Source organism: Tachysurus vachellii, chromosome 17 (genome assembly GCF_030014155.1).
Source record: "Tachysurus vachellii isolate PV-2020 chromosome 17, HZAU_Pvac_v1, whole genome shotgun sequence".
Taxonomy (NCBI): domain Eukaryota; kingdom Metazoa; phylum Chordata; class Actinopteri; order Siluriformes; family Bagridae; genus Tachysurus; species Tachysurus vachellii.
In genome coordinates, this window is record NC_083476.1 from 15,669,304 (window position 1) to 15,696,950 (window position 27,647).

Below are 27,647 nucleotides of genomic sequence, written 5' to 3' on the forward strand. Positions count from 1 at the left end.
TTAAATGCAAAACTTGCATAAAAACTAATACTATATGAATATAGTAGAAAATTTCACCATAGTTTTTTGAGCTTAGGTTAATTCATTATAATTTAACATAGTTATAATTTTATTGGTAAACTGAACAAAGTACCTTGCAGTTTCAGCATTGTAGAAATGTTAAACCAAATAAAGGACATTTATTTAAGATGATAGAATCCAAATTTCACAACAATAAAATCTTTTTTTTTAGTAAACAGGAAACAAATATTAAACACGATGACTGTCACTGTATACACAACATATAAGGAATCCATTCAGATCACAAAACAGGATGTCTCTTTACTTCATAAAGGGTTGTGGTTCAAGGTAAATTAATATTTGTGGTGGTCATCTATCTTTTCACCCAACATGGAGCACCCGAACATGGGACTCACAAACGTGGTATTTCAGACCTTCCAGAGCTCAGGCAAACACTGGCTTTCCCCCAAATGGTGCTTGCATTCTGATTTAAGATGTTGGACATTACTGTGGGTCAGGAGTTGTTTTGGCTGAGGGGGCAGTGGACACCACCACAGTGGACACTGTAGATTTAGGGGAGCTGGATGCTGCGTGCTGCTGAAGTTGCTGTGCTGGTACAGTCTGAATACGAACCTGTAAGCGAGGTAGGGTGGAAAAGCACTTAAAATATTTTAGCTCATTAGGAAAGCTCACATATTAGAAAACAGTGGATGTGGGAGTATTGTGGGTTAATTGTGAAGAGGCAGACCTGTGTGGCCTGGCCCTGTTGCTGCAGCTGCTGCAGTTGCTGAGCTGTAACGAAGCTGACAGGCTTGTTCCCGGCAATGAGCTTGGTGCCTGCTGGCATGCTGGTCAGAATAATATTCCTTCCAAGATTACCGATACTGCATACAGAACACAAGGAGGGTAGAATCAGACAGCTAAGCAGCTATGGTAACATTAAGCTGCATCTATACTAAAAACCATCTAAAAACACACGAGCAAGATAATTATACTGTTCAATCCATTTTCATTTAAACAAAACAGTCACACTGACAACTCGAGCCTAAAGTGTGCCAGCATACTACAGTGCTGTCTTTACATTAATGTCCTGGTTTTAATACATTATTGTTTCTATCAATATAATAACGTAGAGATTCGAAAAAAAAAATTAAAACAAAAAAAACCAACTCACTTAGTACTGAGGTTTCCTTTCAGTATTGGTGTAGTGACTACACTTTTGCTCTTCAGAGGTTGACTAAGAACAGACAAAGGCACTGTGATTCTTGCAGGTAACTTCCCCTGAGGAGGTAAAGAGACAGTAACAAGAATGAAATGCCTACAGCCTCTACTGAAACATATGGCAAGACTAAATAAATATGCAATAATACACTAAAAACTACAAGCATTCCACAATTATTAGTAACATTTGCCTTGCAGCTTAAGTGCAAGGTTGAAGCGAATTTGAGACAGCATAAACCTTCTTGGGAACATTTCAATTTCCCCCAAATTAATCTTCAAAGTTTTCTCTAGGTCTGCTCTTAATCATGCAATTAAAAGAATACATATGCAACTATATTGTCACTGTTTGTCCCTGAGCAAAGCTGTAAACCCATAGCTGCTCAGATGTAAGTCACTTTGCAAACATCAGCCAACTGACGTAAATGTAAAGGCAAATGCAAATGCTTACTGGTTGTGTGCTCACCACTGTAGCAGTGACAGGAACTTGTCTCACCGTGGCTGCAGCAGTGCCTAGAGAAAGTGACGAACCCACAGCAGGAGTGCCCAAGGTCACCCCTTTGGCCCCTGCCATTCCACTTGTTGCTATGGTAACCGTGGCTGCCCCTGAAGAAGCAGTGCCAAGCTTGACACTGTTGGTGGTGGTGACTGGAACCGTCTGCCCCTGTTTCTGTGGTATCACTCCCAGGCTGGGCACAATGCGAATGGTGGTCCCGGCAGCTTTTGAGTCTGAGGAGGTGACAGTAGAGAAGGTGCGGGCTTTGGGGTCTGCCATGGTGACGGCCAGGGCGGGCATGAGGCGGATAGCGGCATCACATGTGGCCTTTACCAGGGTAGCAGTGCCTGGTGCTGGCAGGGAAGAGGATGCTTTGGCAGTAAGGGCCTCAGCAGTGGCTGTGGGGACAGGGTTGGATGAAACAGTAGGTGGGGCTTGCTGTGGGGTCACATGCAAGGTGGCAGAAATACCTTTAGCACTGGTGCCGCTGGCGCTGGCCAGCATGTCAGGGGTGAGTTTGAGTGTAGCCATCATATCTGGGGTAATACGCAATACCGTCTGTCCTTTAGCGTCTGTGGTGATTGAAGAGGGTGGCAGGCGCAGCACATCTTTTCCCTGAATTCGGAGGTTGGTGGTAGTCAGTGGAATGCCTGTAGTGTTCTGGGCTTTCACACCAAGTTGACCGGTAATAGCAACCTGGGGGTTTTGTGTTTTGTTAGAAGTCATTTTATACATATAAATGCACACAATAAAATATATCTACCTACATTAAAGAGATAGCTCAATGCTGACGCTCATTTGAGCTGGAGTTTGTACCTGTTTGATGATGTTCTGGCTGCTGACCCCTTGCAGCACTGCGGGAGATGGGGTGTTGGTAGCAGGGCTTCCTGGTGAACTGCTCTGAGCTTTACTGACAGCAACAGCAGAAGCCAGGCCTGGCACAGATATGCCAGTTTGACCTCTTGAAGCCTGAACCTGGATAGGACTTCCCGTGGACTGGCTCCTCAAAGGCACAGTCACCATAGCCTACACATATGTCAAAATAATCATATCGTCATACAACCATAATGAGTCTCATAAAAAAAGGTCATTTTAACACACTGGCATATTCTCAGGGTGGGTTCTACAAAATGCTTTTGTATTTGACTATTTTGTACATATTTTTAAATTATGTTCCTTAGATATTATTTCTTGTACAGTACACCACCATTGCACATTACATTAGGGTACCAATTTTATGTATGTGGACCATTACATATTTTAGTTGAATACCACAGTATGGAGCGAAAAGATACATCTTGACTGTGATGCACGTGACTGTGATGTGCATTTATTTTTGAGATATGGATGTACATTTATTTTTAAAGACATGGCAAACCTTTAGTACATTTAGTTTACAGTATTCAACCATGTGTGTAGCTTGCATGAATTATGTATGTATTAACTTTTTTTTTCATGTTAAAATGCATAGTTTGTTTTTAATTCATTTCATTTAAATGTTGTTTCAAATAGAATCCATAAAAAAATGTGATGCCAGTATTGTAAGTCAAACTGAATTGTGACTGTACTGTATTGCTACCCCTGTAGTGAACAATGAACTGAGTTTAGATATGATGTTGAACAATTACAACATTCCTATTATGATGAAACCACTGTTTAACTTGAGTGCTGATCTTACCTGAGCAATGCCCTTAGTGTGGGCTACACTGACAGGCAGTCTGATATGGTGGGGGGTCTGGTGGTGGATCAGTGTGGCTGCCTGGCCCGCAGAAGCAGCAGGGAGGCCTGGCTGGGTAGTGACCAAACGCACCTGCGGCAGAGACCCTGTTGAAGCTGAATGAGCAACAACTCGAGTTGCAGGCTGCACTGAGGCCTGCTGGGAGACCTGAGGAGCAACCTGAGCGGCAGACAGCAAAGTGCCCAGCTGAGGCATGGAGGGAGGAGACACCAGCAGGACACTGCAGAGAGCATGCGCAAACAATCAACACACTTTTTATCTCTGCACATTAACAGAATTATAGCAGACGGGGGTGTGATTTAAAGCGGACCTGCTCTGGGAGAGAGGTATGTGTGGACAGGCTAGACGGACAATGACCATTGTGGCACATGCTTAGCTCTCTGCTCAGAAACAATGATAATAAGAATAATAACACTCATGTGTGCCATGTTAGTCATTACTCCTTTAGTTTTGAGCCAAACACCTTCCTCCCTATGCAAACCCCTGCTAAACCACAACCCACCAGCCGCACTAATACAAATAATGTAATAATACGCCAACAAATACAGCACACAAATCTAACTTACCAAATTTTTTTTTATTCAAAAAAAAAAAGAATTGTGTCTATTGTCCTTCATTGTTAAAGGGTTAATGTTTTAGTTTTGTATTCTAAAATATCTTTTGACAAATTTTAACATCTGCCCTTCACTGCATCCATATATTTATAAGTGAATTCTGAATAAATATTCTTAACTTGGTAGAGGGAAAGCGGTCAAGTCTTTATTTTGGAAATGAAAGAACAGTACAGAGAACAGTAGATGCCTGAGTAGGTGCCTGAGAACAGTAGACACACGAAATAGAATTTTGTTTCAAAAGAAAAGAAAGTAAGGTTTGGAGTACTGCTTTCAAACTAAAACCATTTAGAAAATCACATTTAGTAAGATATTTGTAAGCATTAGTCACCTAGGACTGGTTTTGACTGGATCTGGCACGCCTGCTTTGGTTGGTGTAGACACAGTAGGTGGTAGTGGAGATTTTGGTGTGCCTGGGGTACTTGGTGTTGGTGTGCTGGGGGGTTGAGGTAAGCTGACATTGGGTATAGAAACCCCTTCTGGCGCTGAGCTCTGCCCTTCTGTAGCACTGTTTTTCACAGCTGCTTCCTTGTTTCCAGACTTCTGATACATAAAAATAGAACAATACGTAAATTTGGTAGAAATCTAATCACACATTTTACACCCAACTTACAGCACAAACAATAATTTTAACCAATGTTTCACTGCATAGTACAAAAAAGGCATTAGTTTCAATCACATACCTTAGTATTTTATAGACTAATAACAATGTTCGTTGCAATGTAATGACTAATTAATGCAAGGTTGCATTGCAAGGATACTCATAACACCGACACGGGGAACCAGAAATACATTTCTAAATCAGTTTCACATTTATAATGTTTTTAACATTCAAGAATGTTACTAAGAACATGCTGTATTCTAATCATAAGTGTTTTATATGTGTGCGTTATTTCTTGTTTGGAAAAAAGTAAATAAACAAACACTCTCCTTACTGGTGCACTGATAGAATACAAGTGTTATGTATCGGTCAAAGGATTTCTGAACTGGACAAAAGGTTCAAAGATGAAGCACAGAGTTTCTCAGAGCTGAAATAAAACATTTCATGTAACTGTAACTGTGTTGGTGTGCAGTAGGCCTTACAGGCTTGGGGGTTGGTTTGGGTTTCTGCTGCAGAGCTTTTCGTGCTTTGGCTGCAGCCGCTTGGGCCTGGTGGATCCTCTCTGCACAGAAACAGTTACTCATCGTCAGCAATAAGCTCATGAACCATGACAGGCCAGTAACACATTCTAGCTACATGGCTGTGATGTTGGGAATCTGGGAAACATTTAAGGATGTATTGCTCTCAGGATTACCAAACTCCTCCTGACTCCTGTCCCTGTGTAGGTAGATCCAAAGCTTACGGCCAATGTCGTATTTCACGCATGGGTCCTTCTCATAGTGCAAGCGGTCGAGAGCACCGCTAACAACTGTGTTCACCTGTATGAAGCATAAAATTGGATCATTTATACCTCAAAATTACACAGGGAAAGAGGTATAGTAAGCCATGGAGCAGGGTGGCATGGGCTTCGAACCTGTGCACTGGTGACATCCGGAGCCAAGAACTGGGAGTCTTTTAGTAGCTCGCAGATCTCAGCACGGGTGCCTTCACCATTGGGCAGTCTGGCAGCTGCGTCCCGCACTAAAAACACAGAAGAGTCAAGGTCAACATAAACATTTTTTAATCTGATTAAATGAACCATCAGGCAAGCATTATACAAAGCTGGTCACATTACTAGAAGTCTGGCTTAAACAAATCTTTTACATTACTAGAAGTCTGGCTAATGAAAATAAGAACTGGGGCATTTATCAACCGTGTGTATGTATAGTTTTGTTCAAACGCTGTATGCAAGCATGTACAGTGCATACCATGACCATACGTATACAAGAAAAGTGGTAATAGCAGGTAAACCGACACTGCTGAGGATCTATACCATGATCTGTCCATCATATCAGCATAATTTAGAAGGCGATTGCTGATTTTGGGGTGTTGACATGATGAAGACAGACAACACAGATGAATGTAGAGTATCATGTAGAGTATCAAGGAACCATTAAAAATTGACTAGGATTTTGCCTTGTTTGAACATTTGGCAGAATGTTTATCACCACTAATGGAAATTCTTTGCTGAGAGTCTAGAATGAATCATTGGTCGATTTCCTTTGCCTAGTGCAGTTTTGGTTTATCTCCATTCTAAGCCTTTTAGCTACTACTATTCAAAAAAAAAACTGGAGATGGTATTGGAATTTCCCACAATACAATATTTCCCATAAACAGTAATTATGGTATGATATTTATTGGTGACTAAATTTTTTTAAAGAAATCGGTGTACAGATTTTAAGCCATATTACCCAGTGAGAGGATAGTGACATAGGCTGGCCGATCAGAGCGCAGCAGTGAGTGCTCACGAGCTTTGTTCAGGGACGTCTCCTTATCAAAAACTCCCTTGACTGGTCCAACCACTGACTCAAAGCCATGCATGCGGAATGTGAAGGCTTTGTGAGGCTGGTCGTAGCGTTGCTGCTCCTGTGTCAGACACATGAGCCAAGAGTCATATTCCAAACTATTCAACTGTATTATTTGCGTAGTAACATACATCAAACATTTTGCAGAACCACACCTCGAATAAGCAGTAGATAAATCACACCTCAGTACATACCTGCTCTTGAAAAACTTGCCGCTCCTCTCCTGTGCTGGGCCTCACTACATAATCAGTCCATCTGGCATAAGAGCAGAGCAGCCATTAAAAAAATGCAGCACAAAAAAGCTAATGAAAGTTTTTTTTTTTTCAACACAAGAACTTTAGAAGACAGAATAATAATCACTCACACTCTGGGAGCTGGAGGAGTCAGTTCTGCTGCTTCTTCTCCTTCTTGCTATTAAAAAAGAGTAACTCATCGGTAACCAATAAAAGACGCTAACCAATGGAAAAAACATGTGTATAGTATTTGAGTGGCAAAAGTGCTGGCACTGCACATATAGATACCTTGACTACAGCCTGGTCCTTTGACTCCAGCCAAAGTATGCAAAGAGCATTGAGATCCTTTTCACTATCTTGAATAAGTCCTGAAACGATAAGAACAAAAGCACACAAAAGTAAAACCCCCCCGTTTTTTTTTTTTTTTTTAGAAAAACTAAACTTTTTGAAACGATGAAAGTTTTTAGTGGTTGGAATGAAAAGGAAACAAGAGAAAAATCTTTTTACCAATCCATTTCCACTGCTGGGTAAGCTCTCTGAATTCCACATATGGAGTGAAGCCACTAGGTAAAGCCATAGAGCCAGCTGTAGGAGATCCAGAAAGAGGGGAGGGAGAAACTTATAACCAACATCTCATGAATGAACAGCTCAGAAAAACAATCTACTGTGTGAACTTATACTTACTGTCCCCAGCTAAGAAGTGTAGAGCGGGTATAGTTAGGTCTGACCAACAGGGGGCCATGGAGAACCAGGGGTTGAGCGCACTAGCAGTAGAGGCCTGCCACTGTTGTACTTTCTCCTCAATCTGCAAGACAGGACATCAAAGCATGTGTCTTACACAACATAACATGGCTGTCAGGTATACATTGTGAATAATGAGTCAATAAAGGCATACATGGTACGATTTTTCATTAGTATTGCTTTGTTAAAACTCTTGGATATAGACGGCAATCAGACAGATCAGACTAACCACTTGAGAATTCAATTATTTATACTACATGCCCGGAAAGTAATGCCTGATTTTTCCATCCTGTATTGTAACTGTGTATATACAGCAGCAGTTGTGACTCAAAGCATTTTTGCTGAATATACCAGTGAAGATGATGCCAGGTTCTCCTGTCTAAGGATGTCTTCCAGCAGATGAAAGAAACTAATGGCTATTCCCTCCACAGTGTCAGGGCTGTTCTGGGACTCCTCCATAGCTCTGTCGTGAACAGAAAACACATTAATCAGCCTGTAAACTTAGGTGAACTCTGGTAACTCTGTGCGTGTTGGAGGACATGCTTACTCTTCCTTAACGCTCTGCAAGAGAGCAGGTGTGCTGTCGCTAATGGTGGCAGACAAAGAGGCCACAGGTGTCTGACCCTCACAGCCGTCGTCGGATTCGGTTTTAATAGGTCGCAACTTTTTCTTCCTTTTCTCTTCCCTCATCTCCTTCTTAGACAAGGCCAAGTCAATTAAAGCTATGTAAATAAGAAATAACACGCTAGCATTACAGAAACCGCCTCAATCAATGAGATTATTAAAATGTGATGTACAAACAGCTCATATATCTCACCCATATTGGATCCTTTTCTGCTGATATTTACTCGTGACATGATGTCACCAAGGTGCAAGTCTGATGTCATGAAGTCAGGATGATCCTAAATATTTACACAATGGAAATAACAAAACATTTCAGATTATGTATTATAGCCATTATAGCAGAAAGTTTGAATCAACTCACTGGTTGTCTTTTCCTCTTCTCTCTGTGTCTTCTCAGCATGGCCTTCAAGTCCTTCTCTCCTAGCTCTGGCTTATCTGAATTAAAACAAACAAACAAACAAACAAACAAACAAACACATTATATATATACTTACAATCTGCCAATAATCTCAAATCTGCCCACATTAACTGATATGAGATAGAAATAGATATAAAATACAACACTAACCTATAGTTTTCATGTCCTGGGTGAAGAGACTGGGCAGAACCCTGAGAGATACTGTAGGGGTCGGCGAAGACGGGGATGGAGGCGTTGACAGCCAAGACGACGTGTCTAAAAACATGAAAGAAATCTTTAAAATGTGTTCTGATTGTTCTAACAAGTGCTTTAATTGTTCTAATTGTTATTATGAATGGTCTAATTCTTAAAATGAGTGTTTTAATGCTTGGAAGATTTGTTGTAAATATACTCACAATTTAAGTGTTCTTCTAAACACTTCTGTTCTTCCAGATTCTTCTAAACAATTCTTTTAAATCACCTGAATTTTTAGTGTCCAACTTGTTCTGCTTCTGATTATTCCTAGCATTCCAGATCTTCTAACAAGTGTTCTAAAATTTCCTTCGATGAGAGTTCTGATTCATTTAATGTGTTCTGATTTATGAAATAGTTTCTGTCGAAATCAACCTCAGTGATAAATGAACAATCACAGTGTCCTGCATGGAGCAAAGACAAATTAGAGATTACATTTCACCAGACTCACCATCTTCATCAGAGGACACATTGCTGTCCCCACACTCAGTCTTCACCTCCTGCAGTATACGTCTCACTCTACGCTTCACATGCTGCTCTCGCTCCTCTCTGTGGGAAGGAGGGGGGTAACGCCTTTTCACAGCCAGCTCTGGCCCACTGCGAACAGCCATGTCCATTAACTCCTACCCAGGAATAAATCATCAAACAACAGAAGAAATATCCATTTAAAATGAATTTCATTTAAATAGGTTATTCTATCGTCAGCTTGTTTAATACCTTTCTGGAGACGAGGATCTGCTTGAGCAGTTTGTGGTAGTACTGCTGGAGACAGTAGATTTGACGCTTCTTCTGGGACTTTGCACAGAGCTGTCTGTACTTGACCACTTCCGGGTTAAAGTAGCCATCTAAAGATGCAGATTTTTAAGCAGTGTTATGAATTGCTTTATATGAAATGTGCACATGCAATAATTTATGTCCATTCAAAGGAACAGGACTCTAAGATCATTTTACTCAAATTGTTGAATTACAATGTGCATCCCCTGGCTTCATACTGCTACTTTTGCATACATCTAATGTTTAGAATTACATTTGCTGATTTTTTTCCCTTTTCCATCCAAGTCAACTGAGAATGTGTGAAAAAGATTAACAGTAATTAGTGGCAGTAGTTTTATATTCTTTCAAGCAACCTCAGCTATTGTGAAAGAGTAAGTCTTATCATGGGAGAAACAAACAACCCTGTAGACAGTGAGCCAAACTGAACTATACTTCATAAAAGCTAAACCCTATAAGTAGCTGTATCTATCAGTGGGACTGTGAAAGAGAAGTACCTCTGAATAGCTTCTGGGCAAGCTGCAGAGGGTTTCCAAAGCAGAAGTTCTGGCCTTTGAAGAGGTCACTAATGACCCTGTCCTGCTCTAAACTGTTATTTTCTGGAAAGTGTGGTAGGAGCTGGCGGAGATGTTGTCTCTGGGCATCAGTCAGAACCTCAGACCAGGTGCTTTCACTCATCACAGAGAAGAAAATCTCAGGCTGCTCAGACACACAATAAAACACAAACACATCTATTTTTAAAAAATATATATACACAGTTCAATGAAATTGAATATTTGTGATGACACCGGCCTGAAATGTTGACTCAATAGTTGATTGGATTTCATATACCACATATCAATGCACTTTATATACTTTTACAGGAAACATTAAATATTATTAAATTCATTTTAAATAATGTTCATCTTAAAAATAGGTGTGATGTGATATAGATTCTGATCTTAATATGTTTATATATAGATGATTTACAGCATGACATTGCTAGAACATGTACAATGGTATTTATTAAAAATGTCAAGAATTTCAAAACATACTGGATACCGAAAGTTGGTTGATACCTTGTAAAAACAAAAGAGCACTAACTTATTTTATCACCCCATTTTCCAAGCAGAGACAGGAAACACCAGACTCAAAGCTCCAGAATGCAGTACAGCTATATGATAGAGTTGCAAAAAGATTTCTAGACAGAAATCTACATGATGATGAGCAGGATGCTACTGATGACAATATTATCATGAAAGGTGAAGCTTTAGAAGCTGGTCTGATTGAGAAGAGTGTAGAGATGAAGAAGTCAGAGAGATGGACAGCCTAAAGGACTAAAGCACTGCTGGATCAGTTCCTTGAGGTAGAGGTGATGAAAACAGTGAAATCTCACTGTGGATAATGCAGGAATCCATCCACAAAAGTCTTTGACAGCAATAAAGACTGCATTTCAGTTAATATGCAAGACTCTCATGAGGTTTTCATTAATGCCATGATTGTATAATGTTAGCAGGCAGGACAGTGATCATATATGAGTGAACACAGAATCTAATATGTACTAAAGCGTATAACTATTGTGTCTCTTTATATTTAGAATATCCATTCATCTCAAATATTAAATAAAATAAAAAATACAGAGTATGTTGGAACTCACATCTTCTAGAAAATCTTCTGGTATCCGGACTCTGCAGTTTCCCAACATGCACTCCTCCATCACACAGCGATCATAGTCCATCCCTGAGTCTAAGGGGTCTGTTAGCATATGGTCTAAAGAATCCATCTGTCAGAAACCTTACATGGAAAAAGCCAGTGTGAGATTCTTTATCTTTGGGAAAGTTAGCTTGAAAAGCTGGATGTCTGATAGATAGCATGCCAATGAATTATAATCAATTTAACAAACCTAACCTTATTTAGATTCAGAAGCAAACAGTAATCGGGCGACGTTAAAGGTGAATTATATTAATTATTCTTGCAAATATATTTAAGCAAGCAAGCTAGAAAGCAAGCAAACCTCCAAATCCAATCACATTTACAGCAGTCAAAAGCTCAACTTTACATAAAAGTTGAACTTTATACTTACACCTTTAAGCTTTGTCTGGTTCTGACGTCTGTAACTAAAATTACTTAGCTTATTTAAGCTCATTTAGCTTAATGCTGGCTTTTTCTTTTAGCTAGCTTAGTTTTCAGAAACAACTTGAAACAAAGTCGAATAAATTATTTATTTTGCCCACTTTATATTCGAAATAAAACAACTTACCACATGTAAATTAAATTAAAAGATAATTAATAATTAAAACAGGATGACAGCTAGCTAAGTTAGTTAGCTAGCTAGCCAAACAACGAATTAGCATTATGAAAGACGGGTAGGAACAATAACACCGCTGCACCGTTCTGCGTTTCCGGTTCTTCTTCTAAATGGTTCCGACCTTGTTTTTATTTCCCTTGTCAAAAATAGTTCTAATCAGAGGTGGGAGTAAGTCACACATGTGCAAGTCACAAGTAAGTCTCAAGTCTCAAGCAAGTCCGAGTCATATTTTGTGAGAGTCAAGTCAAGTCAAGTCAAGTCACTGCTTTATGTCAAGCAAGTCATACAGATGTTTGATAATTTAACTAAATGTATATATTAAACAAAGTTAAATCTAGAGTATTTATGGACTATGAGAGTTTTATTTGCAACAAAAATGATTATATGCATTTATTTTTAAAAGGTGTCCACATACAGGTGAGTTGTAAATACAATCTAAAAATCTAAAAATGAATAAAAATCAAAACTACAAAGAATAAGATGTAAATGGTAACTGAAATAAGGCCAACATAAAAGCATGAAAAGTTTCAATATGCCTCAAACATGGCAGAAGACCATGGAAAAGAAGACCATTTTTTGAACAGGCATTCCCTTTCAATGGGACATAAACACATCCTTAAATTAGATCCTTCCTTTTTAACAACAGAATAACAACTGCAATCAATCACGTCAACCAAAAAACGTAAATTATTGAATCCCACAAACCTTGATGTGAATTAACGGGGGGGGGGGAGAGAGAGAGAGAGAGAGAGAGATTATTGGAGTGAGTGTAATTTATTAATATTAAAGGGATAGTTCACCTAAAAATGAAAAATCTTTTTCTCACCCTCATGATGTTACAAACCTGTATAAATTTCTTTGTTTTGATGAACATACATGTAGTATTTTGAGGACTGTTTGTAACCGAACCATTTATGAGCCCCATTCACTTCCATAGTGGGAAAAAAGAATACTATGGAAGTGAATGGGGCTCATGAATGGTTTGGTTACAAACAGTCCTCAAAATATCTTCCTCCGTGTTCATCTAAACAAAGAAATTTATACAGGTGTGTAACATCATGAGGGTGAGAAAATCTTTTTATTTTTGGGTGAAAAAGATTTTTTTTTATTTTTGGGTGAACTGTCCCTTTAAATTGAATGTGTGTGCGTGTGCATGCGAGACAAGAATATGGCTGTGCTTGCAACTCTGAAGTTTTTTATTTTTATATTTATGTTTTTTTATATATATGTGCATCCCCATAAACGATCCATACGCTTTTCACTCAAAGCCTAACACAGAAAACCAATTACAAGTGCTATTGGAAAAAAGCTGACATTTCCACATAAACAGTGACCAACCATTTACACTACATTGCGCTTGCAAAAAAATTAATTTGATAGAACTTTGTCATTCAATTGTGAGCGATGTGGTTGCATACTGCTGTTCTTCTCTTCTCATCTTGCACAAAATCCCGGTACCCGAACTTAATTATTTTTGGTGTAGCGCCTTCCATGTTTCGTGACGACTGTTAAGGTTTATTAGTTTGTGCGCGCGCTCCCTCTGCGTGCCTGCTGCGTGACGTGATTAGATTACGCTCTTGCGTGCGTTTAAAACAGATTTAAAAACAAAAAACATAAAACAAAAACAAAAAACAAGTTATTTCGAGTCATTTAACTCAAGTCCGAGTCAAGTCTCAAGTCATGAATGTCAAGTCAAAGTCAAGTCGAGTCTTTTTTTAATATTTGTCAAGCAAGTCACAAGTCTCAAATTTGCGACTTAAGTCCGACTCGAGTCAAGTCATATGACTCGAGTCCCCATCTCTGGTTCTAATACAGAAAATATGTCTAATATCTAATAAATCAAAGCTATTAAGTGCAAATAAAAACAAGAACAGCACGTACAAAGAAGTACGAAAAGATGAATATATACATTTATTATTATACGTATATAATAGAAATGCACATTGTGGGAATGCAAGTGGAGTCTGTACATCTTAGTAATAATCAAACTTACTGTACATTTTCCATGTTTATATATAACAAAAGTCTCTGGGTTTACTGAATCCATCAACCATTTATCACCAGAAACCAATGGTTTTAGTGTCCACTCATTCTTTATCCAGCATAACAATCTGTATATGTATATATGTGAATTATTGTCTCTTTTTAAACACAGAAATACAGCATCATTGCTAATATAAGTTTAAAAAAAAAGTCCACTTGGTTTGCCATTAGACACCATTAAATGCATAATAGACCACAAAACTCTATGTGGTTTGCAATTTAAAACATTAAACATCTCAGTTTAAACCAGTAGGAGACTTTACAAATCTGTAATTTTTTTTATTTTTTTTTTAATGACATTTTTCTCCACCAAAGAAAATGCATACCAAAATTACTAATGAATAACAAGTCTGTTTAGTGACAAAGATCGAAATGAACAGAAATACACATAATACAGGAATTTACCCTTCTTTATAATATTCTTATTACTTTTCATATTTATATATTCATATTTCATATCTACACATCGATATAACATTTTATGACACTTTAAGACATTTTACAATCAGCACCAGTTATAACACAATTCCTGAAAACATAATTCATTTTTAAATAATATACTGATGTATTAAACAATAAACCAATAAACCAAACAAAAAGCAATATGCAGGATCTATAAAAATCTATACATACATACATAGTTACATACATATATAGCTATAGTGTGTATACAGTATATATCACCTGAAAAATGTTAAATAGCATAACATAGGTAATAACACCTGAGGGTTGAATACTTTTAAAACTGGCCTTTTGCAATTCAAATCAGACAACAGACAGGAAAAAAATGAATAAGACCTGTTTGATTGTGACCTGTTACTACTTCAAAGGGGAATTTAACTGTCTGCCAAAAAAACATGAGAGGGTGCATTAGAAAAAGTGGAGTTTAACTCGAAGTTGTTTTTTATTTTTATCTTATAGATATGAGCATAAGTTTAGATATGTAGTTTATGGGACGCTTTCTATGGGGTCAGGAGGGACTGATCTAGTGTCCTTCAGAGTGGGCACACTCAACAAATGTGCATTTTATACCCCACTCTCCTCTCGGATCCAGCTGCGGTACTTGGTGACCCGTGTGTAAATGCCAGGCTTCCCCTTTCGACCACAGCCTTCACCCCAGCTCACGACCCCAACAAGAAACGAACGTCCACTTATCGGGTCTACAAAGGACATGGGCCCACCTGAGTCACCCTGGGGGTAGAGACAGAAATGCTTACAGATTTAATGCACAAAGAAAAAGCAGTAAGAGAGAACTTTTTTTTTTTTTTTTACTACCTGACAGGCATCCACTCCTCCTGTCAGAATTCCTGCACAGATCATCTGAGGTGTGAGCTCATTTTCTATCAGCTGACTGCAAACTGTTTCGTTGATGATACGCACCTCTGCTTCCTGCAGCACTGTTGCCAATTCTGAGCCAAGAACAAACACAAAGTTCAAATTTATTTGAAGAACAATCTTAAAATGTTATGCAAGTGTGTACAGTGAGCAAACACAGCTGTGGAGAAGAAAAGTTATAGTAAACAGAGTTGAGTGCAAAATGTTGGTTAATCATAGAACAAAATTAAATACATTTAATTGATAGGATATTTAGTGTGTTAGCTTTAATAATTACAATAATATATTAGATCTTAATAGTTATATTACCAAAAATTTATATTAATTTAAAAATTTTGCATCTTCTTTTTGAAATGTGAAAACCTATATGCCAAACATTTGCCTTTATAACTACTTCCAACTTTATTAGTATGCTCTAATAAGCTTTGGCGCCTTAGAATTCCTTTAATACCTCATGCGTTTATCTTGATAAACTTGTTTATCACTCCCTTTTTCAGATAAGCTCTGCAGAGGGAGAGGCTTAGTTGTTTTTTCCTGACTATTTTGTTTTTTATTTTGCCTGATGTACTGAATTGTTTTCTTTTTGCAAAGATTGATGTTTCCTCTGGGTTTTTTTTTCTAGTTTCCTCCCACCCACCCCAAAAAATGCCAGATTTGCCCTTAAGTGTAATTTTGATGTACTTGTGTCTCCGTCCATGATGTATTTCCACTACATACTCAGTATCCACAGGATTCACTGCAACCATGACCAGGATAAAGCGATTACTGAAAATTCAGTAAAGTTCTACATACATGTCTGCTGTATTTTTTAAAATTAGTACAGAGTGACGTGACACATCAAGACAAAACAATACAATACAATTTGAGACGCAAGTCAATGCAACAATCATAACAACAGCGGAAAGTTTTAAGAGAGACACAGGTTGCTAATTTGACTTTGAAATCTGATGGAAAGCAATCATTTGGCTTTTACGTGCCATCTAGACGCTGCCACATGTAATCCTCCAGAGATAGCAATGTTCAACACTTCCACTTTTGCACATGCAAAATGTGTCATGTATAAACACAGCTCCTTTACATAATGACAGTCTGTATCACACCGCCCAGGCCTGGCTTATTTTCCTGTAATATGCCCAATCATGTTTACAAGTTTAAGTATCATTCGAAGCTGAACGCTACAGCAGACGTGACTTTTTTTTTTGGAAAAGGTGTGGTGACTCTTCCTACTAGGTCAGAGTGAGAAATATTCCTTTTGCCACTTATGGTACACATATGTTACTGGCATAATAAAAGGTTCAAATATTACAATAATCCTGAATAATCATGGAAATAAATCTCGGGTGGTCAATGCTAGTGGGTGCAGAAAATGCATAATGTCCATTTGATGAAATTCGACTAAAATATTCCCTGGTTAATAAGAACTAAACTCTGTTTGCTCCACTGCATGTATACAATCTTTCACATTATTATAGTTATTTAAAAAAGACAAGTAAAATGCTTTCATACTTACGTCCTTCCTCTTTGGTTTTGCCCCAACCTGTGATCCACACAGACTGGCCTGTAGGTAACACTTGTGTTGCTGAAGGTAGGCAGATAGGCCAAATATACTGGCTGAGGGTCACAGGGCTGTCCAGCTCCATCAGAGCGATGTCATTATTGTGCTGAGGGGGGTTGTACTCAGGATGACAGATGATTTGCTTTACACCCTTCTGTACTGTGTTGGCTGTGTTGGTCTCACTCTGACTGTGCAGCCCCAGATAGACATCCCATTCTTCTGGCCAAGAATATCTGCTCAGATGCACAGAGTGTCAGTGTAATGTGTGTAATGTTTCTATAGCACACATACAGTGACTTGTATAATAGATGCTCCAAATAAACAAACATTAAAAATGTTTCATTTTATTCAAAATGAAACATTTTTAATGTTTGTTTATTTGGAATGAATAATTTGGAATGTGTGAAATTATGTTATGAGTATTATGTATGAGTTTTTTCATTATGAAATGTTTGTTTAGCTTTTTTGTAAGGAGTCTCCAGTGTCAGCACTTATCGAGGCAACTGTCAAGTAGCATTTTTTGTCTTATAAACTTAGAGAGAGAGAATAAAGAGAGTAGGGTTTTCATCATCTGTGATAAGTCATAACATAAACACAGAAGGAGGAGTTTAAGGATTTAGAAGTGGCATCTTGGCATTTGAACCTTCTAATGAGGAGGTCACTCTTTTGAACACTCTGATGCCTTAATTTGGTCACATATACATTACAGCAAAGTGAAATTCTTTCTTCACATATCTCAACTTTGGGCCAGAGCACAGGGTCCACCATGATACAGCACCCCTGGAGAAGTGAGGGTTAAGGGTCTTGCTCTATGGCCCAACATGTATCATGGCGCTTGGGTATGTAGCTTGGCTGTGCCGGGGCTTGAACCCTGAGTTTCCAATCAACAACCCAGAGCCTTAAACCCTTATGCTACTGCTAAGTAATTCCACATTAATTACAACGCCTCTAAAAAACGCCTCTGAAGAACGCTTCTAAAAACAGGGCACTCATCTTAATAGGGTGTTTCAGCTACAACATTAAATCAGTAAGATAAAATAAAATCAGTACAACATGCACAATGGTATATACAAACCGGTCGGTCTCTTGTATACAGTGTGCAGCTGTGATGAGCCAAAGGTTGCTGATTAACGAGGCTCCACACACATGAGCTCTGCCCTGCAGGTGAAGACTAACCTGCCACGGCCAACTGCCTTCCCTGGCCGCCTCACCACCCACAATCTGAGAGGACTGGTATGGCCTCATACCACATTCTACAGAGAAATCATCACAAACACACAAGTATTCAGAGCACATAGAGAAATGTATTACTTGGCATGAACAAAGCAGTATCCATAGATATCCATGATATTTGGTTTTGTGTCCCGTTAAATTTTGGATTCTGATTGATTGATTGCTGCTGATTTATTTTCTGTAACAGCAGCTCTGACAGCATTGCTTTTGGTGTGTTTATGTTCATTGTACATATATATAGTCTGCCATGTTAGTGCTTTATTACAGTCAGCAGACTGCTGGACAAAGGACTTTTCTCCAGAGCTTTTCTCTGTAACACGACAAGCTGCGTTTTTACCTTTTAATAGCAAGAAACTTGCCAGGAAATGGCAGTTTAAAGCTGCTATGATGTAATTTATAACAGGACCCGACTACTAAAACAATAAATGTAATAAAAAAATCATTTTCTCTGAAGTTACACAATACCAGACATATACTTTTGAGACTGAAAGGACACATGTATCTGATTAACATAGATACAGAAGTGCATACAGAATTATATACATATATATAAATAGACATTATGTGTGATTGTGCCTATAATTTATTTGCTTTACCAGCCAGTGTGCTTTCTAAAGAATTCCTAGTTCTAGTATCAGTGTTAGTTACAGTAGTTGAGAGGTTATTTGTTGGCTTTACATTTTTATATATGTAAAAACAATAAATTTCACCTATCATTGACTACAAATGCAGGTGACACTGGGGTATTTGTGATTTATTTAAGTAGCTTAATAATGTGATGACAATAAGCTTACCACAGCCTTCTTCATCTGAACCATCCTCACAATCTATGTGCCCATCACATTCTGGGTTCTGCTTGCTGATGCACATGTTGTTCTTACACTTGAAGGTAAACTCGGAGCAAGTGAGGACTATAGCTAAACATAAGAGAACAGGTCAAACCAGCTCCTTATATTCTACCTGTACACACTAAATACTGTACTCCAGACATGTAAGCTTCAGACAGAATAGATATTCACATTGTCTTTAAAATAAAGGTCAGCTATTTTACTATTTCTGAACCTTTTATTTCATAATTCACTTTTGGCAACAATAAACTGAATTATTTAGCCTGCAAAAGACATTTTAGTTCTCTGTGGCACCAATAAAATTGGTCATGACCCTAAAAAACCTTTCTTGGCACCTTTAATTGACTAGACCAGAAAAACACACTTATGTTTTGTTGTTAACATTTACAACATTCTTACCCAGAGTGATTAAGTTTTATTTCAACACAATTGAGGTGTTTTGCTCAGGGACCCAGCAGTGACAGCTCGATGGACCTGGGATTCAAACCTATAACCTTTTGTGCAGTAGTCTAACATCTTAACCACTGAGCTACCACATCACACATGCAACCCATATTGTTTCATATTTGAATAAGCTGCTCTGATAGAACATAAACCATGCATAGACTGTCAATGCAACAGACAATTTTTCATCATTTCTACCAATCTATACAGTAATTGATAAAAGAGGGCACACTTGACAAACTGGTGCCTTTCTATTGCACATGCACTTTCAGATGGTTTAAAAAAAACAGCATCATCCACAAATAACAATGATGTTACATCTAGTGCCAGATACAGGACACTTTTCTAAATGTTTCTGAATTGTCCAGAAAAAAAAACCCTCAAAATAGTAAAAGTGCTTATGGTTGTGTTGGATGACTCACATTTAGTGCACATGGATTCATCTGTACCATCCTCACAGTCATTATGGCCATCACACTTCTTCTGCTCTGAGATACAGCGGCCATTTCGACAGGCCTCTTCCCCAGCTTTACAGTAACCTGCAGACAGGACAAATGTTTACTATAAACTCTCACCAAACTGTATGGAATTGTGTATAATTAACGTTCCATACCACAGTTCTCCTCATCTGTATTGTCACCACAGTCATTAACACCGTCACAGTGCCAGTATTTGGGTTTGCAGACGCCGTTCTTACATCTGATTTGAGACTCATCACAGACTACACAAGTAAAAGGAGATCTCAGGTGATTTATTGGGAAAGCTGTATCTTACATTTCCCTTAAGAAACAAATCAAGAATTTCAGCCTTGAAAAATCATGAGTAATTTTAAAGCAGGTCACGTTCTTCCTTAACTCATGGTTTGTCTCTGTGAAGTATAGCATTGGTCAAATGTTTGATTAAGTGTTTAACTTGTAGCTATAATACATTGTTCAAACATTAGCCTCATAGCTCATGTGTTACAGAAGAAGAACTTTAGATACCAAATATGTCTTGGCTGATCATGAAAATCACATTTTTTGGCTCAATGTTTCCTTAAATGTAAAAGAGATGGATCTGAACGGACCGCAGTTCTTCTCGTCACTCATGTCTCCACAGTCATCATAGCCATCACACCGAAGCTTCGGAGAAACGCAGGCATCATTTTCACAGTGGAATTTTTCAGAACAACCTGCACGTTAAAAGACAAGCATGTTTATACCATTACAACTATTACATTAATATGTTCAGATGTTAATTTTCATGCCTATTATTAAATGCCATTTCAACAACACAGATGGTAAAAGCAGTAAACATACGATCGAAGGGTATGAAGGCTTCAAACTCTGCAGAGAAGCCCTTGTCTACATAAGACATGTCAGAGAAGAATTTTATATCTGCCTTATCTGTCTTGATGACGAGGGGTATGATTTCAAATTTTTCTCCACACATCCTTAAAGAAAAGAAATGAAATATATTATTCAGCAGAATTGTGTGGTGATGTTTATGCCATTCTATTCACTTGAAAAAATACTTTGTTAATGTGTTTATATGAACTTCAGCATTAATACACAGTAAGGAGCATTAACCATAAATGTAACAAATAATAACACCTGCATTAACATGTACAGTATTATATGCATCTTCACTTTTTAGGCATTTAGTAATAGGAAAATGCTGTAATTTATGTTTTTCTAATTTATCTAAATTTATTTTAATTTATACTACAGCACTATTGAATTCTCCAGTCTGATTGGTCAGAAGGTGTTGATGAACTTTCTGTAACATTTTCTCTGACATTTTATATCGATGCACTCATTCCAGAAACAACTTACACAAAGCCTTGTAACTCTTAAACATTTCTGTAATTTGCATACATTGAGTTTTCTGTCAGGTGTTTTCTGTGAGTAGGCTTTATAACATCAAGCTGAAGGTTTAATACTGAAATCATTTGGGCACGTACCTTTCCATTTAGTGATTACTCTGTAACATGACAAGCTGTATTTATCTGCTTTACTGCCAGTGAGGGAACAACTATTTTTGGTTGCCATAATGTACAGTAAGCCATAACAGTGGAAACTGGTTTCACAGACATTCCACAACAGCTATTGTTTATGTATAAATTCAAATTCTTAGAGTTGACTGTGGATTAAGAAGAACATTATACAACCTTATCATGTACCTTCTTTTTAACTTTGTTGACATTTCTTATGTTTATTTATGCTGAAGTTCCTGTTTGTTCATGTTAACTAACGCAGTCAGTTTGTAATCTCACTCACAAACACACTCACAAACACCCCCCCACACACACACACTCACTCACAATCACTCACTCACTCACTCACTCACTCACTCACACTCACTCACTCACACACACAACCCCCCCCCCACACACACTCACTCACACTCTCTCACTCACTCACTCATTCACTCACTCACTCACTCACACTCACTCACTCACTCACTCACACACACACACACAACCCCCCCCCACACACACACACTCACTCACACTCACTCACTCACTCACTCACACTCACTCACTCACTCACACACACACACAACCCCCCCACACACACTCACTCACACTCACTCACTCACTCACTCACTCACACTCACACACACCTTCACTCACTCACTCACTCACTCACACACATTCACTCGCTCACTCACGCGCACTCACTCACTCACTCACTCACTCACTCACTCACTCACTCACATTCACGCCCTCACTCACTCACACACATTCACTTGCTCACTCACACGCACTCATTCACATTCACTCACTCACACACATTCACTTGCTCACTCACACACACTCATTCACATTCACTCACTCACTCACTCACTCACTCACTGACTCACTCATTTAATCACTTAACCTATATAAAATAACATTGCTTTCCATAAAGATCTAACCTGTTGCCATTGACCTCCAGGTAATCCTTAGTACAGTTGTCTGGGCTCTGTCCTGGATCAGTCAGTGAAAACTTGTTGAAATTTATTATGATGTGTTTTCCCTCTGGAACCTGAGATGGGACATACAGATAAAAAAATAAAAACAAAGCAACTAAAAATTTATGCTATTCAGTAACCCAGCAATAAATGTCATGCCCCATTAAAGATTTAGTTTTGTTACTTTAATGTTCCAAACACACTGGGCCTGAGGAGGATAACTGGATGGAAAGCCAGGAGACGTAAAGGTGCCTTTCATCCCGGTTAGTTTCCCACCACATGCTGAAAGGTGAGACAAGAGAGTTTTTTCATTGTTAGGATGAAGAATATAATATAAAGGCTCTCAAAAGTTCTTTCTTTAACATCTCCTTGTAACTGTACCTTGGATTTCTGCAGGCACTTGAGAGTATTTTGCTCTGAAACCTGGGAAATTATTTTCTTCATTTGTAACCAGAGTAACTAACATGACATTTCCAGAAGACAGGAAAACCAGCTGCTCGCCGAGTGTGGAGGTTCCACATTTCCTGTATGTAAATGTAATGATTGGTCACCGTGACATTTCACAGAATTATAACATCTATTATAATTACTAAATTATGCATAGTCATAAGCAAACATTCAAAATATTCAAATATTTCTGTTTTGACCTACAATACTAGAGGTAATTACTGTCCTTCATAAGAATCTATAATTTGAATTTTAGATTCCTGACTAATTTATTGTCAGATTTGTGGTGATTAAATAAATTATTTGTTGTATTATGACTGAAAATATTTGAGTCAGTTCCACTGTACTGGTAAAAAGTGTTAAGTTTTACAAGTAAAAATAACACCATGTAAAAACCTGTATTTTCCATTATTTCTTTGTACTAAATTTGACTAGTTTTTTTATATTTAATGTTTCTATTTATATTTTTTTGGGCCAGAAACAAGGATTTGTTGCTTCAACATAGAGGGTATGTTCAATTTGGGAAATTCTAATACTTTAAAATGAACTTAGCAAGCAGCAAAATGAGCTAAAAATGAGAAACTGCACCATTATCTGGGGGGAAAACAAAAACGTTTTTAGTTCATCAGACGAACTGAAATCTGATCATCAGTTCATCAGAAAATCCTGATTCTCTGTTTTAATTTTTTTTAATATTTCACTGATTGAGCACTTACTCTGCCATGACATGACTCTCACTGGGGATAAGAGAATCATACACTCTAATGAAATCATTGCGGCAGTCATTCTCCAGGTCTACCACTGTAAACTCCAGCCGAAGCCTGTGGTTGGGGTCGGCACGGAGCTGCCACTCGGCGTAGGTGTTAGAGGAGTAGGGAGAGTCAGGAAAGCCTGGAGACTGGATGATGTCCGTCTCACCCGCACGAGAGTGGTGGGATTTCTTGTGGTGACCTGACATTAGTAACAAGATTGGAAGATACCTTAAATTATATAGAGGAAAAATTGTCAATGTAAAAAAGGGAAAATAAAAAGCTGAGGTGCAGTATATTACCTTTCAAAGTTGAATTAACCAAGCGAGGATCAACAGCTGTGACAATGGGTTCAACCCATTTAATAAAAACAACACAAATTTCTTAGGTCAGAGTATTTTTTATACATAGCATTCAACCACAAATGTAATCATTTAAGAAAGGAACTTATGTGCTGTGGTCTCTAAAAATAATAAAAATAAAACAGTCAAAGAAGACAAAAACTTGGGACCATGAATAAGAAGTAATAACTCATTTCCAATTTGAAACTTATTGAAATAATTATTAATGTTGTTTTAGTATGTATGGATTGGGTCATGAATATAAAGGTATGTGTGGCATCTATCATTAGAATAGGAAAGAATCTTAAAATACATTCATTCATTCATTCATCTTCTACCGCTTATCCGAACTACCTCGGGTCACGGGGAGCCTGTGCCTATCTCAGGCGTCATCGGGCATCAAGGCAGGATACACCCTGGATGGCGTGCCAACCCATCGCAGGGCACGCACACACACACTCTCATTCACTCACGCAATCACACACTACGGACAATTTTCCAGAGATGCCAATGAACCTACCATGCATGTCTTTGGACCGGGGAGGAAACCGGAGTACCCGGAGGAAACCCCTGAGGCACGGGGAGAACATGCAAACTCCACACACACAAGGCGGAGGCGGGAATCGAACCCCCAACCCTGGAGGTGTGAGGCGAACGTGCTAACCACTAAGCCACCATGCCCCCCTTCTTAAAATACATTTTCTCTCATATTTGTTAACCAGAATTTGAAAAATGTTGTGTTCCCCTCCAAATGTACTGGGACAAAACAATTTTGATCTATTGTTTAATATTCATCTTTGGATCTTAAACACAAATGTCTGTAGCGTATTGCAACAAGAAGAGAGTGTGTGGGATGTGGTGTGTGCAAGTGTGTGTAAGAACATGTCAAGATCTGACCATGTGAAAGGTTTCCATGGATACCACACATATAAAAAAAGAATAAAAGTAAATTAAATATTATCAATACCAGTTTTAGTTACCTGCAGACATCATATTGTTAATAAGCAGATCGTTGGTTGGCTTGAGTGACAGCCTCCGTGTTTGTCCTGGCCCCATGGTACGCAAGAACGACTCAATGGCTTCATCCACAGCAGATACCTGAGCCTCTGGCACACCGAACTCAGATATGTAGTAGGCTATAACCATGCCATCACTGGATTCACTGAACAGGAGAGTAACATTTTGCTATTATTCTGAATTTCAATGTTTTTTAAGTACAAAAATCCGAAAACCACTTGTATTGACACATTTTTTGATCCACAAACTGCTTTTAGTTTCACAAAAGTTTTTAATCTTTAACTGTCTGAACAGTGTCACTGAATTTCATCATGACAAATACATTGTTTGCTTCCGTCTGCCAGACCGTTGACAGATTGCCCCACGTTAATCCTTAAAAGCTACTTCAGTTGAAAATTTTATATACATTTTCCTTTTTTTCCACTCAATCAGTGAAATACATGGACTACATGTAATATGTAGATTTACAGGACTGGTTTAAAAAAGCAAACAAGATATTGCAAAACTAATGTCTGGATCAGAAGGAAAGAAACAAGCCTGAACTGAAAGGTGAAATTATATGACTATCACAGTCTTGGAAAGCATTTCAACATTACAAGCTGCATTTTTATTACAGACTGTCTGTTTAAATCTTTTACAAATCAGTCCAGTTAAAGACATGATGTTTCTTCATATCAGAATTGCTAATAATTTATATAAAAGTTAAAAGTTCCAAAATGAAGTAACGGTGTATATTTTCATACCTGAATGCTTTAACACTGGAGCTGACATAATATTTGAAGAGTAATGGCACATTGCTGTACATTTTTTTCATCTGAAAGACATAAATATAGCTTAGAAGATATAAGTACAGGATGGATATGCTGTGGGTATTACAGTATAACATACCTTCACAACTCATGGATCCTGGAGTGAGACTGGGTTAGTGGTTAGTAAAATGCACAGACACTAAACTAAGTTTCACATGTCTGCCCTTTATCCTCGCAACTTTCCTCTTCCTACCTTTTAGAGTATATTCTCGCCTCATCCCAGTGTTCTCAGGAGAGGCTCTGAGGTTACCATAACCCCAAAGATAAAGCAGTCAAAACTGTTTTTGTTACAACTCTAACTTGATATAGCAACTCCTCCATGATAAAGAGCCTAACTTGATTCTTATATAGACCCTCACCAATCTGTACTAGCGTGAGGATAAAGGTATGTTTTTTTATTATAATGACTATAAAGTACTTCTGGAAGTCACCTTGGATAAAATCTTATAAATACTGTAAAGGTAAAAAAAAAAAGGATATCAGCAATCTGAAATCGGTAGCATATCGAAATGAATAAGTTTCGGAGTATGGGAGGTGCTAAAATAATAAATTGAAGTGATTAGGATGAACATGACTCACTTGTTTGGAGAGGTCAGAGGCCAGATCATTAAAATGAGCACTGTTGCCATCCTCATATGGGTCTATAAATCTCAGATTGGAGACTGTCAGAGAACCAGCAAAGACCTTCTTAATTCTTACATCGGTTCTCACTGTATGAGACAGAAAAGCAAACTTTAGAAAAATACAATTCAGCCAGTGATTCTATGTGGATCTGCAAATTGTCTAGAGTGAATACTCACAATGGAAGTTCCACACGAGTACACCTGTTAACAGTGCAGCCACTGCTGCCAGTATGATCAGGATGATTACTAAGACAATTCTCACAGTTAATCTCTTCTTCTTTACCTTCTTAGCATCAGATGTAGGGAGAAATTGCGCTGATGGGTCCAAGAGGTCATCCTATAAAGAAAATGTAATAAATAAACAAACAAAAAACAATGCATTGTACAAATTGAACATGTAAAACAGCAAAACACCTGTGCATTTCGTATTGATAATGTTATTTATTGTAATTATTATTACTGCAAAATGATTATTTTTTAACTGACAACTGCTGAGTATAGAAAGAGGGTCTAGTTATTGTCATGACAATGTGGTAATTTTAGCATGAAATTAATTTGCTGTAAAACATACCGGGGATTTCAGGCTGTCTTTAGTTCCATTCCCGAGAGACTCCATAGTATTCACTGGATGCAGAAAACTTTGAAGGTTGAAGCCAAAGAACCATAAAATCAAGTAAAACAATGGTTCTGGTTAGATCAAATCTACAACAATTTCCCTTATGTTCTGTAATGAACCTGTCCAACAGAGTAAAGGTGTGTAGCTGCTTTCTATTGAACCTGTTCAGCAGTGTAAAGGTGTGTAGCTGATTTCTAATGAACCTAATGAACCTGTTCAGCAGTGTAAAGGCGGAGCAACATTAAGCATGTCTAAATACATTCATATAACTCACAAACAGACCATGGTATTATTTCACCACAACAACAACCCTGATCAGGAATTACATCTATACGTTTATGAAGATAGTCCCAGTGCACAACTCTGCTATAGACTGCAGTCTATAGACTCACTTCATCACTCAAACCATCCAGACAGAAATCAATAGAACTAGAGGCCAATACCAACATTTCTTCCGATGTCTAATACAGGTTACATTATATTAGAATATAGTAGTATTACTGTAGTATTTGTATCAGGGTTTACAATATTAAACGCAATGTTATTTAACGCCACTAGAGGGCGCTTAACACCTTTTCATCACTTTAACTGACACTGGTCTTAATTCTACTTAGGATGAAATACTGGAAAAGTTGCATAAGAGAATAACACGTGTTTGTGAAGAACTATTTGAGATGAACAAGAGATAATCAGAGTCTATGAACACTGAATGCTTGTATGCAGTGAGACAGGGACCAAGTTCTAAATTGCTGCGTAATGTATCTAGAATTATTGTTGCGAAACAAACCCATAATAGTGTACACTGAGTTGTCGAATTTATCCTGTCACATTGATGCACAT

General features: G+C 38.1%; 2 protein-coding genes across 4 annotated transcripts; both read right to left on the bottom strand.

The window, feature by feature from the left end:
• Positions 1 to 159: 159 nt before the first annotated feature.
• On the bottom strand, positions 160 to 11,900 carry nfrkb (nuclear factor related to kappaB binding protein). Of its 3 annotated transcripts, XM_060890312.1 has the most exons (26): positions 11,766 to 11,900; positions 11,163 to 11,299; positions 10,024 to 10,225; positions 9,473 to 9,600; positions 9,207 to 9,378; positions 8,675 to 8,779; positions 8,468 to 8,541; positions 8,300 to 8,384; positions 8,030 to 8,204; positions 7,834 to 7,945; positions 7,426 to 7,546; positions 7,249 to 7,326; positions 7,030 to 7,109; positions 6,873 to 6,919; positions 6,703 to 6,763; positions 6,395 to 6,569; positions 5,578 to 5,684; positions 5,359 to 5,482; positions 5,147 to 5,226; positions 4,395 to 4,606; positions 3,393 to 3,672; positions 2,531 to 2,740; positions 1,670 to 2,410; positions 1,175 to 1,281; positions 749 to 884; positions 160 to 633 (listed from the first exon to the last, which is right to left on the bottom strand). In XM_060890312.1, the coding sequence occupies exons 2-26, from the start codon at positions 11,286 to 11,288 to the stop codon at positions 505 to 507; spliced, it is 3,867 nt and encodes a 1,288-aa protein (XP_060746295.1). In that variant the 5' UTR covers positions 11,289 to 11,299; positions 11,766 to 11,900; the 3' UTR covers positions 160 to 504. The 3 variants fall into 3 exon arrangements, with proteins under 3 accessions (XP_060746295.1, XP_060746296.1, XP_060746297.1); XM_060890313.1 differs by lacking the exon at positions 11,766 to 11,900 and having other exon boundaries at positions 4,395 to 4,603; XM_060890314.1 differs by lacking the exon at positions 11,766 to 11,900 and having other exon boundaries at positions 1,685 to 2,410.
• Positions 11,901 to 13,701: 1,801 nt separating this feature from the next.
• st14b (ST14 transmembrane serine protease matriptase b) lies at positions 13,702 to 26,962 on the bottom strand. Its single transcript, XM_060891469.1, has 19 exons — positions 26,763 to 26,962; positions 26,369 to 26,528; positions 26,148 to 26,278; positions 25,503 to 25,573; positions 24,723 to 24,904; positions 23,704 to 23,739; positions 23,369 to 23,603; positions 22,587 to 22,729; positions 22,390 to 22,487; positions 22,170 to 22,279; positions 20,570 to 20,703; positions 20,338 to 20,442; positions 19,885 to 19,992; positions 19,694 to 19,810; positions 18,774 to 18,896; positions 17,822 to 17,999; positions 16,702 to 16,979; positions 15,132 to 15,265; positions 13,702 to 15,047 (listed from the first exon to the last, which is right to left on the bottom strand). Exons 1-19 carry the CDS (start codon positions 26,805 to 26,807, stop codon positions 14,883 to 14,885), a joined length of 2,553 nt encoding a protein of 850 aa, XP_060747452.1. The 5' UTR covers positions 26,808 to 26,962; the 3' UTR covers positions 13,702 to 14,882.
• Positions 26,963 to 27,647: the final 685 nt, after the last annotated feature.

Excerpts from the sequence above, each read along its gene's own strand:
- nfrkb (XM_060890312.1), bottom strand. The coding sequence starts at position 11,288 with ATGGATTCTTTAGACCATATGCTAACAGACCCCTTAGACTCAGGGATG. Across the intron at positions 5,227-5,358 it reads CAGGAGTCAGGAGGAGTTTG|AGAGGATCCACCAGGCCCAA; the intron begins GTAATCCTGAGA and ends GTTTCTGTGCAG. Across the intron at positions 2,411-2,530 it reads GCCAGAACATCATCAAACAG|GTTGCTATTACCGGTCAACT; the intron begins GTACAAACTCCA and ends CAAAACCCCCAG.
- st14b (XM_060891469.1), bottom strand. The coding sequence starts at position 26,807 with ATGGAGTCTCTCGGGAATGGAACTAAAGACAGCCTGAAATCCCCG. Across the intron at positions 18,000-18,773 it reads TTCAGATGAAGAAGGCTGTG|AATGTGGTATGAGGCCATAC; the intron begins GTAAGCTTATTG and ends ATTTCTCTGTAG. Across the intron at positions 15,048-15,131 it reads GAGGAGTGGATGCCTGTCAG|GGTGACTCAGGTGGGCCCAT; the intron begins GTAGTAAAAAAA and ends CTCTACCCCCAG.